General features: G+C 44.8%; 1 protein-coding gene across 5 annotated transcripts in view; it reads left to right on the top strand.

Annotated features, from left to right (window-relative positions):
* Nucleotides 1–881: 881 nt before the first annotated feature.
* The window catches only part of p4ha2 (procollagen-proline, 2-oxoglutarate 4-dioxygenase (proline 4-hydroxylase), alpha polypeptide 2), a 34294-nt gene continuing 20181 nt past the window's right edge, over nt 882–14994 (top strand). For 3 of the 5 annotated variants that reach the window (XM_055179736.2, XM_055179734.2, XM_055179735.2), the window contains exons 1-4: nt 883–1038; nt 13926–14020; nt 14208–14304; nt 14393–14544. In XM_055179736.2, coding sequence (XP_055035711.1) covers nt 13939–14020; nt 14208–14304; nt 14393–14544 — 331 coding nt within the window. In that variant the 5' untranslated portion in view covers nt 883–1038; nt 13926–13938. Of the gene's footprint in view, nt 1039–13925; nt 14021–14207; nt 14305–14392; nt 14545–14994 lie in introns of all 5 variants that reach the window. The other 2 variants (XM_055179737.2, XM_055179738.2) reach the window with 1 other exon arrangement.

The following is a 14994-nucleotide window of genomic DNA, read 5'->3' as shown; positions in this document are numbered from 1 at the left end:
TTCCAGTTCAGTGTTTGACTCTTGGGGCCCCATATGTGGAATAGTTTAGGGCCCCCAAATCACTAAGTCCGCCCCTGTCAGTTGTCATGGAAATCGTGCGTTGTGGAAATGCTCAATGTCATTGGCTAAAACTCGCAACTTCAACTACCTGAGTCTGATGTGCTTCACATTCAACCGCGCCACAGTTCCATTGCAACCGAGCTCAGACCAGAACATTTTCTTGAGGTAATCTCAGGTTCGGTACCCCTAGTACTCCCGACTTCCCTGCAGGAAAATCCAGCATAGACCAGCATAATTCCCATGCTGGTCTATGCTGGTTTGGTGCTTGTGGTCACCAGCATACCAGCAGCAAAACACAACATATGCTGGTCTGTCTATGCTGGTTTTTCCAGCAGTGTCAGCTTTAACAAAGTTTTTCATGTGAAGTGTGCCATGTTTCGAACTAAACTGCCAGTTTGAAAGCCCCCAGACTAACTAAAATAACCCTGGCTTGTATTTGAATCTTATTTTATACAACAGCCCTCAGAGTCAAATGTGAACGTGCAGTCTGGCATGATCCGTGTTACCGTAAAGCTTCCTTTTTATATGTTCGTAAATCGGGTTCAGATAATGGTCAACTTTATAACAGACACATTTATGTCTCCTTTAGTTTGCCAATTATAATCCAGTAATTTGTACATTACACACGAGAACAGGACACATCGAAGCGTTTTTCTTTGTTCAGCTCTTATATGAACGCATGCCTCCGGCGCTTAAACAATTAATTATTCATCTATAGTAAACACATAGATTATACCGGTAGTTAGATTATTTATATACTGTATGTAATATATTGAAGGCTGCTTGTATATATATTTTGGGAATGTGAGTGCGCTTGTATTAGCAGGATTATGTGCACGTGTAGTGTATGGTGTTGCGGCTCCTCTGTACGTGGCAACGCCAGCAGTGAGTGACTAAAATCTGCACAACATCTGAGAGCTAACGGAGAAAATCCTCTTGAACAAGCACACATAACAACTTTCTGAGGAATAAAGAGAGGTAAGATTGGATAATATGTCGACTGTTTCATCATTAACTTACTTGTTCAGCACGCGTTTAACCTATCGGTTACTGTACGTTACATGTACATGTTAGCTCGTTATTTTTCATTTGATTATTGTAGACCGCATATAAGCAGCAGCATTTAACATCGTTAAAACAGCGTTATTATTACAAACAAGCATGTGACTTTTGTCATGTCTTTAATACACATTTAAAACAAGCTGTTTGAATTTCTTGCAAGAATTGTATGTAACAGTTACAGAAATATTTGTTTTTTTGCTCATCTTCTCATTTTTAGTAGTTCTTATGAAATAAGTTAGTTAGAAAATAAGATAATCTAGCTATTACTTTTAAGGCCTACTTGACATCTTGCTGTTAAGAGCAAACTTTTATAAATATTTATAAACGATGAGTTTTTATAACTAGCTGAAGTTTTGCCGCTGTAGTACGTGATGATCCTCTTGAGGAGGTCAGGAAACTTTCTAGAAGATGTCGTCATCCTTCCCATGTGTTCACTTCAGAAACATTTCAAGACTTTAATAAATGGCTGTTAAGTTAACGAAAATCAACGTGTTTCTAACATTTTTGCCACTTATTTATTAGTAAAGTCAATATTTAATTTCCTCGGATGTAATGTGCGGAGAGTCACACATCAGCAGGGTTCGCAAAATGTGAAAATCCCTGCTATCCCTTCCTGCAAGCATTTTTCAATTTTTAATAGCCCGAAATTAATGCAAGTAACGTTAGCCCGAATGAAAAATAACATTATTTTAAACGTAAAAGATTGAGTCAAAACATCTATCAAAGCTTAAATAATAGTCATGTAAAACAATCAAATTACAATCATCAATACAAATATTTGGTTCTAACTGACCTAAAATTTTTTAAAAGATTAAGATTCTGAATCTAAAATATCAACACAGATAATAAAAATGGCACTCAACATTAAGGGCATAGCACAGGGTTCCTCAAAAAGTTTTTACCACAAGCCAAATTTTGCCAACAATACAAAGCCAAGCGTCACTAACCACAATGTTTGCTTTGCTATTCTTTTTCTTGTTTCTGATGCTAAAAAACATCTAGATATGCATGCAAGCCAACTGCTCCTGTTCTTCTCCACACTGGATCTACTCACAAAATAGGTCACAAAACTTCCAGTCACAGACTGGATCATTTTTAGATCAGAAAATCATGGCCTAATGTCACAAATCAGATTTTTTTAAAGGATTATGTTCACTTCAAGACATAATTAATTATTTTTTTTCACTAGAATACATGCCGAGATTGTTTTGTATGTATCTGTCTGGTAAAGACACGAGAGAGAACATGTTTGAGTTGTCGGAAATCCAACTCTCTGTATGCGAGTTTCTGAATGTGTGCTTCTGTACGCTTGCGAGTAACTGTTGCAATCTATATCACATTTATGCTTGCTGTGGGAGACTTCACTTCCTACATGAGGATAGCAATGCCTGACAGGATGATGTTGGAGGAGTTTGTGCGCAACAGATCCAGAGCATCAATGACAAATCAGTACTGCCGCTCCATGTACAGTTTGAGCGATCGCGAATGGAAAGTGAAGCTAAAGCGAGTGCACATTCAAACGCAATTTCAATACCTGATGCACGAATTGCATACAACATAATTACTCAACCAAATATGTGAGAGAATACAATAGAGGCCGGCCGATTTTTGGCATATTTAAAAAAATCGGATTTGGCCGATTTTGCTGCAAAATTAGGCCGATTATTAGGCAGACGCATCTGCGGGCACCTAAGCATTGTTGTAGAACTCGTGACGCTGCCTCTTGCTGCAAGCAGATCGCTCCCGTGTGTGTGCAGCCGTGCCTTGTTCACAAACAGCTTTAGTAAAGGATGGCGGGATCGCGCGAATTAAGCAGCCAGTACAACAGCGCGACGGGCTTATGTCTCGCGGTGCACTGTCCGTGCAAAGATTAGGCTCATTTCATGCGATTTATGAGTGATGATGATAGAGAGAGCAGAGCCGCGCGTGCACGCTTTCTGTCTTTAAACTGTCTCCCTGCTTTTATTACTCAAAACAAAACTTTCGATGGCGAAAGGTCGGAACCAAATCATATCCATTGAGGAAATGTTTTACGTGTTATTACAGAAACACTTTGTTTACAAATGCGTCCGATTCGCAAACTGACTCCTTTGAACAGATTCGTTTGAATGAACGGTTGAAACAACAGATCTGTCCCAACACTAAACTCACAAGATGTCACTGTCAGCACAATCAGTCACTTATAGCGCCTCAGAAATGAGAATGTAAATGTGTTTAGAAAGATATGCCCTAAATAACAGTCTCAACTAAAAAACAGACATTTACTATGTTAACTTTATGATGAATAAATAATTTATCAGGTCTACCAAATAAGGATTTTATCCTACAAAGCAATAAAAGCCATGGTAAAAAACTGATCAAAGATGATGACAGCAGAGTGTCAGGTAATATCTGTGTCTGATAAATGCATGGTGCAGAGGAGGTTGTAAAACTCTTCAGAAAGACCAGTCACAATTTTTTTAAATACTTTCACTTAAATAGTGACATTTTTACATTTAAAATATCTGCTAAAGATGAGAACATTTTGATTATTATGTACATTTATACAACAGTTCTTTCTGGTTCTAGAATCTGATTGGCTAAGAGCTATGCGATATTGCGCTGATATCGGCACTGTAACCGCATCACCTTTCGTATCATTCCGCCACCTAGTGAATGGAGGTCCTAAGCAGGCTCATCTCTGAATGGAAAAACACAGACGCACTGTTTTGAATCACTCTCCGTGCGTCTCATTAGTTTACTAGCTCATAAATCAGTCTGTGATTCCCAATCGGAAGTTATTATTCCGTCAAAGATCAGCGCTCTTTGATGTTACGTTAAAGTTCATGGGAGAAATGTCTTGTCACATCGTGTGGACGATTAACACTTGGAAAGAGGAATATAAACACTCTTTTTTTCTGGAGCTATATCTCTTCTCAGAACGCGAAAACACCGTGGAACTGCAGGTAAGCCCCGCAGCTTTTAAATGTGGACATTGATCATTTACTTTATCGTGACGTGACTATTAAAACATGTTATGAGATATCGCCACTGATATATTTATAAGCAGCATGCAAAAACATCTCTCTGACACTTATAAAAAACCGTTTTATATACTACTGACAAGAACAAAGTTTAATAATAATAATCGAGTGCTCGTATCACGTTAAGAATAAATGAGAAAGCAATAGTAACGTTATACAAGTAGTTTTATTAACTTTAACCTCGCGCCAAAACAATAACAACACAAAAGACACTAAATATGAATAAAAAAACAAGTAATAGTTTGATCATGACACCAAATACTGCTGATTTGATCTCATTTTGACGATCATAAACAAACAAGGCCAACATGAGAGCCAGCGTATCTCTGTCAGAGATGTAGCCCAGAGAGGGCGGTGGTCAGCGGGGCGAGTGAACACTGACGTCCGCTCATGCTTTGGTTCTCATTCGTACCAAATCTCACTAAGCAAACGTTCAAACAGGCGCTATCTTTACTAATCGACTGCAGATTTAAATATAATACATATACATTCTCGACTGAACTAATCTTAAAACTACACTTTGTGACCAAGAAACGTCTCGGTTACGTATGTAACCCTCGTTCCCTGAAGGAGGGAACGGAGACGTCACGTCGTGACCGACGAATTGGGAACTCGCTTAGAGAGACCAATCTGCTTCGAATACTACTAAAACGCCAATGAACTTGGCATTGAGATATTTGCATAATGCTGGCGCCGCCCCGCCAGGTGCGTATATAAGCCCCAGGTGCAAATATAGAAATCAGCTTCTTTTTCGCTGAGAAAGCCGGAAAGTGTGACCGGCCGATAAACAGCAGGGAGCAGCCCTGTGGCGACGGGACGTGACGTCTCCGTTCCCTCCTTCAGGGAACGAGGGTTACATACGTAACCGAGACGTTCCCTTTCAGTCGGTCACTACGACGTCACGTCGTGACCGACGAATTGGGAATCCCTACCAAAACGCCACTGAGGGCTGACCTCTTCCAGTGTCTGCGTAAAGCCCTCCGGTTCCACTTAAGGATAAGGAGAATTAGGTTTTAAGGCAGAAGGCCGGGCACTAGATGTTCCTTTAACCCCACAGTAGTGCCAGCGACTGGGAAGCGCCCTATCTGAGCGGTACAGGGACGCTGCGGAAGCCACCGCCCCGTTAAGGGCTATTGGTGGGCGAAAGTCAACCGTAGTTGAGGTATAAATGACAGCCGTGGCTGTGTAAGCAAAGCAGTGCTCTGCTGAGGGAAACGTGGGCTAGTAGGATTAACCCCACGGAAAATACTCACAAAGGAACACGGTGGGACGCAATGTGGATGCCCGAGCCAAACACAGGTTCGCAAGGATGCAGCTAGTGAGAGGCTGGCAGCGGATGCTCCGCAACATCAGGCTGCCAAGGCAGCGGAGGAAGGCAAAACAAATTATTACGCGTTTTTGCCTCGATGGCCTTCCATACTGAGCTCAGTTTGGAGCAGCAGTCGGAGGCTGCAAGCTGACCTGCGAGCCTGTTCTCTGTGCTTCCCCTAACGAGGAAAGAACACGAGAGGAGACAGGCTCGACACGAACACTGTAAAATCTAATGAACGTATTAGGTGTCGCCCAACCAGCAGCTCTGCAGATGTCTGTTAGCGAGGAACCACGAGCAAATGCCCAAAATGAGGCAGCACTTCTAGTAGAGTGAGCTCTCAAATTAAATGGACAAGGAATGCCCTGCAGATTATAAGCAAGGGCGATAGTATCAACTATCCAATGAGACATCCTCTGCTTAGTGACAGCTTTCCCTCTCTGCTGACCACCATAACAAACAAAGAGCTGATCTGAGGTCCTAAGGCTTTGTGTGCGATCCATGTAGATGCGTAACGCTCGTACGGGGCATAATAAAGCCATGGTTGGGTCTGCCCTCCTCCGGGGGGTAGCGCTTGCAAGCTCACCACCTTATCTCTGAAGGGAGTGGTGGGAACTTTGGGCACGTAGCCTGGTCTGGGTCTCAGTGAGACAGCAGGACCAAACTGAAGGCACGAAATGTCAACAGAGAATGCATGTAAATTCCTTACTCTCTTCACGGAGACCAATGCTAGCAGGGTCAGAGTTTTCATTGACAAAAACTTCAGACTCGCAGACTGCAAAGGCCCGAACGCGGAACCTGTAGTAGGGCTTCAGCACCATGGACAGGTCTCAGGAGGAAAGAGGGAGGGCGCGAGGGGTTTAGCCTGCGAGCGCCTCTTAAAATCTAATAACCAAATCATGCTGGCCAACTGATCTGCCGTTAATAAGTGAGTGATGAGCAGAATAGCGGCGATATCAACTTTAATGGTGGAGGGTGACAGCCTACCATCTAACCTATGTTGAAGATATATAAAAGCACAATGTTAAGCATTCTCTGGGGTCCTCGCGTTGCGAAGAGCACCAGGTGACGAAAAGGGTTTCATTTAAGCGCGTAAGCCCGTCTTGTGGACGGTGCTCGAACCGCGTCGATGGTGTTAGATACCGCTTGCGATAAATCACCTAAACCTTGCGCGCACTCAACGACCATACATGGAAATCCCACAGGTCGGGGTGCGGGTGCCATAATGTGCCCCTTCCTTGAGAAAGAAAGTCCTTCCTCCGGGGAATTCGCCAGGGAGGGGCTGTCGCGAGGAGCATTAACTCTGAAAACCAATTCCTGGTCGTCCAGTACGGGGCGACTAATAAAAGGCTCTCCTCGTCCTGCCTGACTTTGCACAGTGTCTGTGCGATTAAGCTCACTGGAGTGAATGCGTATTTGCGCGTCCCCCGCGGCCAGCTGTGTGCCAACGCATCCACGCCGAGGCTGCCCTCGGTTAGTGAATAAAACAGGCGACAGTGGGTATCGTCCGGTGACGCAAATAGATATATCTGCGCACGACCGAACTTCTTCCAAATTAGCCGAACCGTCTGGGGGTGGAGTCGCCATTCGCCGGTGCGCGCAGCTCGGGAAAGCGCGTCTGCCGCTGTATTGAGCGTACCAGGGGTGTAAATGGCACGAAGGGACCTCAGATGCTTCTGACTCCAAAGGAGGAGATGACGAGCGAGATGCGACAGGTGACAAGAGCGCAAAAACCGCCTTAACGGTAAATAACGCAACAGTCGCAATGACGTCGGTGTCGGCTAATACATCCTTCCCTCGCATCTCCATAGCGGAGCGTACAAGTCCGAGATATACAGCGCACCGCTCGCGGCAGTTGGGGTGCTATGCACACCCCTGAGACTGCAAGCCCGTCATACGTGGCTGCTCATCCCGTGCTGGGGGCATCGTATGTGCCACAGAATGCCAGGAGACCCGACTCAGGGGCATATCTTGCTATAAGAAATGCTGGGTCTGCCACGGGGTAAAATTGAAATGACACGCAGGTGTAATGGTTACACAGTGTATGCCGTTGCGCCACGCTCTCCTCGAGACTCGATCGTAAAACCAGTGCTGAAGCCGTCTCATATGAAGCAGCTCGAGCAGTGTCACAGCCGCAGCATGCTGTCATATTTCCATGAGCTTCTGAAATTGTTTCAGAGGGACCGCGTACTTCCCTCGAATTAAACCGAGGCAAGTCAGAACTGACTGGTTGCGCACTCTTGTAAAATACGCCAATAAATCGACCGAGTCTATTTCCATACTGAGAAAAGGATCCTCTGCACGGGGCAAAGTTGCTCTTTTCCCAGCTGACCTGATGACTAAAACGAGCGAGATGCTGAAGCATTAAATCTCTGTGTTCGCGCACGTCTGCCAAGAACGAGCCATTGTAGTTGACATAAATATAAGCAGAATGCGAACAACGCTCTCTCTCTCGGAGACTTTAATGCCGTGACTAGCACTTTCCTGGAGACACGGGGAGAGAGAGACAGCTCGAATGGTGTACTTAGTATTAATATGCCCACCCCACAAACGCAGAGCGAAAAACGGTCTAAGGCGAGGGGAGATGGACACATAAAGTACACGTCTACAGGTCTAAGGCTGCAAATCGATCTGAATATTGAAATACGAGCCTCGGCGTATCATCCTAAAGGATCACATTTGTAGAGCCGATGCGTAAATAAATCGGTCGTAACCCACCGCGTATTTTGGGTAATATGAGATAAGGCTGGAAAAACCTTATCATCATTCTCGGTAAGAGGGACCGGCTCGAAATGTCCTTCGCCAGCAGGACATCGACTTTTGCACGCAGTACATGTGCATCGGACGCTTTCACTATAGTGAAACGAATGCCCGTAGAATTTGGGGGAGTGCCGGTAATTGTATTTCGTAACCGAGGCGGACAGTGCGGAAAACTCAACGAGACGGGCTGGGAACTGAAGCGAAGCATCCAGGGACCGTACGAGGAGAATTAACGACACTACCGAAGTACCCGCGGTGGGGCAGCGAAGCGAGACAGGTGAAACTGCCGGTGCGTCTGCTGTGACAGCATAAACATCTACAGTATGTGTGTGTGACACTGACCTGAGCCCGCTGAGGGTGACGGTCGTCTGGTCTCCTGCGCGGAGAGCGCAGACTCCGGAAAAACACCCGCTGGCGATAGAGGAGAGGTAGGGTGAGCTGGTGTGCCCGCTCACGGCTCTCTCGATCCTCTGGAGACCTGGAGAGGGAAGAGGAATGCACTCTTATGTGTGGTTAAGTGGGTACCGGCTGGACAGCCGGTGGAACAGATGCAAACCAAGAATTTTCCACCCGACCCTCTACCGGGGGAAGGAGCGAATCACCGTCTCCTGAAGAGTGATCCTCTGCCAATCCAGGTCGCCCGTTACTGGCCACATAAACTCCCGATTTTCACGGGAAGCGGCTAAGCGGGCGGGGCGAGCTGCTGACGACCGGTTCCCATGCGCTGCCGAAATGGGGTCCGAGGAGGGGAACAGAGGTGGCCGCCGCAGGACGCCGACGGCGAGAGGCAGACTGAGGAGCCGGCGTGGTGGACCAAGGGCAGCTCTCTTTCGCCGGGGCATGACCTAGGAGATCGCCTCAGTCTGCGCAGCGGAGCTGTACGACTCCACGGGCTCGCCGAAGAGGCCGGTCTGTGAGACAGGAGCATTCAAGAAGTTGTTCTCGTCTGCGTCCGTCATGTAAGCCAGACATAGCCAAAGGTGGCGATCTTGAACACTGTGGTGAACATCGCACGACTGAAGGTCGCGGCTTCCCTCGTAAATCTCTAAAGCCTTTGCTTGGTGAACCTGCAGTAACGTTATTGCGTGCAGGGCTGAAGCCGCGTCTCCGCATGCCTGATGGGCAGCGCCCGTAACCGGACGACTGTCTATACAAACACGGGAGGGAAGGGTTGGGTGGTCCCTCCAGGAACGCAGCTGCATCGCAACCCCCCGCTCCACTGAAGGGATCCCCCCCTTAGCGGCTCCGTTGGTGAGGGAGGTGAGGGGTGAAAGCTGAACGGCCGAGACGGCCGCAAATCACGTCAGCTCTTCGTGCTGTCGGGAAAGGCAGGCACAGGAGGTGAGGACCGTAGAGGCCCGGGCAGCTCCGAAGTACCAATCATGTGGGCAGAACGGTTCGGGCGGAGAGGGGTTAACCCCTCCAACTCTACCGTTTCCGCCGCTCGAGCGGGCACGGCCGCCATCTCCGGGATGACTCCGCCTCGGAGGGAAAAAACGGACACCCCTCTGATGCTGCAGAAGTGACGGGACCAGAAGGAGGTCCAATGGATTCGGCAGAAATCGCAGAACACGACTCTGCAGTCTCCACCGGAGCCTCAACCGGCTGAGGATGAGAAGGCCGGTAGGTGAAGGACGCATCCTCCGTCCTACTCAGCGTAGTGATGCGAAGAGCATCCTGCGAGCACTTGACAGCCGCACCATGGCGGCGTTCAGCACTGCAAAGGCGCGGACGTCGTTCCCATAGAAACGACAGTCGGCTCCGCAATCCAAGAGAGTTATGCTCTCACAGAGAGAACAAAAGCTCTCCACGAGCGCAGCCTCGGAGTGCTCGATGCGCAAGCACAAAGACAGTGCTCGTGACCGTCACTGGAATCCCTGTACTTCTCGCACCCAAGATCGCACGGAGGAAAAGCTATCCTGAAAAGGACGCTGATCTCCGAATATACGAGAGAGTGGCTGTCTTTAAAAAGACACAGAGCTCTCACGTATCACTCTTTAGGGAAATCACTCTTTTGGTGCTCAGCTGATGATGCGCACAGGGAGAGGCAACGCACACACTAAACTCAAAACAAAAAATATGCAGAGCAGTGGAATACTGCGAGCGTCCGCTGTGTCAGTACTGCTTGTCAATCAACTTCAGCAACCGTTCCCAGAAGAGCAGAAAGTAGCTTCTCAGTAGCAGATACTGCCGGCTTTCGAAGCGATAAAAAGCTGATTTCTATATTTGCACCTGGGGCTTATATACGCACCTGGCGGGGCGGCGCCAGCATTATGCAAATATCTCAATGCCAAGTTCATTGGCGTTTTAGTAGTATTCGAAGCAGATTGGTCTCTCTAAGCGAGTTCCCAATTCGTCGGTCGCGACGTGACGTCGTAGTGACCGACTGAAAGGGAACTGTAATTTAAAGTAACGGCTTTTCCGTCCATTGTGCTGTTATGAGCTTCAAAGCAGCCGAAAGTTTTACCTGTCATTCTGACCGCCCTCAAATCGGTGGCGGAAGAAGTAGTTCTCAAACAAAGAGGCTTTTAAAATAACTCCGTTGTTGTTTTCTAGTTTTCGTTTTTCAAACGTGTGGCGTCGAACTGTTGTATAAAAGCAATATCGCTCGAGTAGGAGTGTGATATAGCTCTATATCATCACGGCTGTGATTGCCCCCGGCACTCGGCCTACGGCCTCGTGCCTCTGGCCTAATCACAGCCGTGATGATATAGAGCTATATCACACTCCTACTCGAGCGATATTGCTTAAATAGAAAATCGGCCAAACATATCGGCCATCGGCTGCCCTACTTTCTAAATATCGGCATCGGCCAGAGAAAAAGCCATATCAGTCGACCTCTAGAATTCAAAAGCATTAAAATATTTTTTCCTCCCTAAGATATCCCTATGGACAGGGCAGAGATAAATTTTGATATCCCGACCAAAAGGCATAATAGCCCCAGATGTCGAGCTAGGGATTTTGTGAACCCTGATCAGATCAAAATCTGTCTGATTTTCACACTCGGCATAGTCATTTTTCAGGCATTTTTTAAAATCCCTATTGGGGTGTGACTTTGCTCCGATCAGGATTTTTGCAGCCGATGCCAAGTACCGATTTGTTGTCTTAGTGATTGGCAGATACCGATTCTTCAAGCTGATATGCAAGCTCTTTGATGACTGTAACTGTTAACATTTTTTCTAGATAAAGTAATAGCACAGATGTTGACTTTAATATTACTTGCAGTAATTAGGTATATTATTGTTTTAATAGAGAATCTACCGAGTCCCAAAGGTTACATTGGAGTAAATAATCTAAAGTTTAGTTTCATGTGCTCACGTGAAACTATCATGTGCAGAATTTTTTTTAAAAGTTTAGTTTGGCGTGATCACGTGAAAGCGAAAGTTTCACGTGCGCACGCGATAGTTTCACGATAGACACCGGGAGCGTGGTGGCACTATTCAAATATGCGTATAATAACGTCTCAACAGAGTGAGTTTGACGGCTCAAAAAGATTATTAACACTTCCGGTGCAACCCTATATCACGCAAAAAATAGTCACGTATTTGCGACCGGTGACAGCTACTGATGCTCGTATGCGCTTCTCCTCTGTCACGCGCGCTCCAGTCAGAAACTAAATCCCGAAGAGCAGTGAATGAACGGACACATACACGGCAGTGCTTCATGACAAATGCGTCCGCTCATCTTGTTCATACATTATATAGCAATATCTGAGCTTCGCAATATTTCCTGCCACATTGCTTCGTTAATCAATACAATAGATTGTTTTAATAGATCGTCAAATGTTTTTATTTGAATAAGCCTTTTAGATTAGATGTCTGTAGTGATTTATAATACAAAAAATACATACCTTTGCTTGCATAAACTGTTTATTTTCTTTTTGAATGACAACGGCAGCATTGTTGCTGTTTAATTACACCGGCAAATGCATCATAGCGCAGATGATGGGTTTAATACAAAAATAAGTTTTAATCTAAGATTTGTAAAAAGCGTTTAAATGTAAGTGGTGCAACACAACTCGAATTAAAATTAAACTGAGATCAACAAACCATATAAACTGTGCTTATTTTAATCAGTGCAACCCACCCTGAATCCTGCGTGAGGTGAGGAGGACCATAGGGGTTCTGTTGTCTTTTAACATAGGTTAAATCATAACATGAAAACTTTATTGCGTGACTTGCATACTGTAACATTATCTAACATGCGTGTTTGAAAAAATGATGTAGGCTAATCGTCCTTTGCTTTTTTCTGTGGTGCATTTTATCCCAGACGGCGTAATAGCAAAAGTAAATGAATAAACGAAAATTCACAAGAGAAACAAGAGATTTGAAGCTCATGCAGACGTGCCCAAGAGATGATTCGCTCTGTGATTGGCTGAATGTTAGTTCACTCAAATCTAAGTAACAAATCAGAGAACACTGAACACATGACGCACCGCGCTGCTGCTTGCCGCCGTCTCTCATTAAAAATGAATGACTTCTGGCCACTTTGACGCTTGCTGGCCTTGTAAACACACAGTAAAGTGTGGGGGGGGGGGGGGGGGCGTAACCCCTCCCCGTCCCCCCCGGTTGCTACTCCCCTGTCTGTAGTCTACCACTGCCTACACGGCCCACCAGATGGCGCTCCGAGGCCCACCGGTTGTGAATCACTTCATTATAACACAAAGAAGTGCAGGTTAAGTTAAAACACATTGAAAGTAAATTTAAAAATGTCCAGATGTTTTATGAGAAGTGTCTGAACTGAATTCGCTGTGTGGTTTGTGGGCTGAACTATTTTTAAAAGACTCTTTGTGGTTTTAGTTTTGTGATGAAGTGAAGTCTGTTGCGGGACTCTCACAGTTGTTTTATAGTCGTTTTTTACAACACTAACTAATGTTAACTAACTTATTAACTTTATTCAGAGTCTGTCTGTTTTAATTACAATTATTAATGATAGTCATAAAAGGAACTGCCTTGCTGCTGTGATGTTAGTATATTATGTGTCTACCGAGATGTTGTTGTGAGATTGCTGAGGTTTTTGGGTAAATCTCTTTAAGTTTGTTTGATAAAGTGTATGTTTACAGTGTGATACTGTGTAGTTGTTACGTATATGGTTGTTAGATGCCTTTTTAATGGTCCAAATGTAAAGAGATGACACGTGACACCACGCATCTTCTCATGCTTAAACACCAAGATCATTTATCAAACCATGCCATGTCTCGGCTCATCGTTGTCTGTCCGTGTTTAACCCACGTGTGTGTAGACGTAAACAATGCCGTCCATTGCCTACAACCTCCTTAGCTGTGAAGTCAAGTGAAAAACTTCAGCTGACCCCAATATCACATGAAGAGATGCAAAAAAGATGCACAAATTTTTTTCTTTTTTAAATGCTGCTTTATCTATTTTTTTAGCATTATGTTTGGATTTGTACTTTCACTTGAATGAAAAGATTATATTAGTATAGGTTATTAAAATGCCTTATTTTCACAAATGTCCCTTTGTAGTCATTTCATTGGTATTTAACAGATTTGAATGGCTTTTACTGAAAAACCCTCTCATCAATGGCTGTGTCCAAAATACATTCATTTATAGTGGTGTCCGAAATCATAGTGGACATTATTAAGTGCACTCATTCAACCCCACGAAGCACCGCCATAACGAGTTTACAACCGATGTATTCGTCCACTGAGGCTTTGCAGAATAAATTCATAATTTCATAATGTCTCTTTGTAGGTCTTGTTCAAGTATGGCGACATATCTGACGATAACACTGCTGGCGCTGTTGTGCCTCTCTTCTCCCACGCAAGCAGAAATCTTCACATCAATCGGTCAATTTCTGAATAAGATAATCTTGTTTTCACCTGGTTCTGTTTTGACTTTAATGATTTACCTTCAATTGTGACATGTTTGGTTTTGCTGAACTACTGTACTTCTTTTTCCAGTGTACTTTTTTTGCTTCTGTGGATTTCTTGTTTTTTTTTCTTTCGGCTGAAGTTTTGTCGTCTCTTCCTTTAGGTCAAATGACCGATCTGATATTCACAGAGAGAGAGCTCGTCCAGTCGCTGAAGGAATACATCCAAGCAGAAGAATTGAAACTGGAAGCTGTAAAGAGGTCAATCTTTTACTGAAATGTGTCTGGGCTTTAGTCACGACCGGTTTGTGTGTTAATGTTTGTTTGTGTTGACTTGATCTGACTGCAGCTGGGCTAATAAACTGGACACGTTGACACGTGCATCCACATCAGATCCAGAAGGCTTCCTGGCTCACCCGGTGAACGCATACAAGTTGATGAAGAGACTCAACACGGAGTGGTCGGAGCTTGAGAGCCTGGTGCTCCAGGACCCATCTGATGGTACTACATGAGTGACAGATGAGATGCTGGAAGAGGAATTTTGTGGCGTAGAAATGTTGTAAACTTTCTTTATCTTTTGGCACAGAATTGAATGATTATTCTGCAATCTGTGTGCTTGGATGATGTTTGTATATATTTCGAGATCTCTTGGAAGAACCACATGTCCATATGGCCATATATCATACAGGCATTGAGAAAGCAAGTATCTAAACAGATGAAATCCATTTCTTTGCACGTCCATTATAATGAAACATTGAGTTAAATGCTTTCTGCACTCTTTCACCCTGATATGTTGCAACACGTTATCACGTGGAGTTTAAGAATGTCTCCACTTACATAAAACTCAAACAAGTTTGGGCTAAAATACAGTCAGTGTGTTTTATTATGATCAGGGTGATAACAAACCTAATTCATTTATTACCTAGTAAATCAAAATGGACATGAAATACA

Source organism: Misgurnus anguillicaudatus, chromosome 9, assembly GCF_027580225.2.
Source record: "Misgurnus anguillicaudatus chromosome 9, ASM2758022v2, whole genome shotgun sequence".
Taxonomy (NCBI): domain Eukaryota; kingdom Metazoa; phylum Chordata; class Actinopteri; order Cypriniformes; family Cobitidae; genus Misgurnus; species Misgurnus anguillicaudatus.
This window is presented reverse-complemented; position numbering and strand designations above follow the sequence as displayed.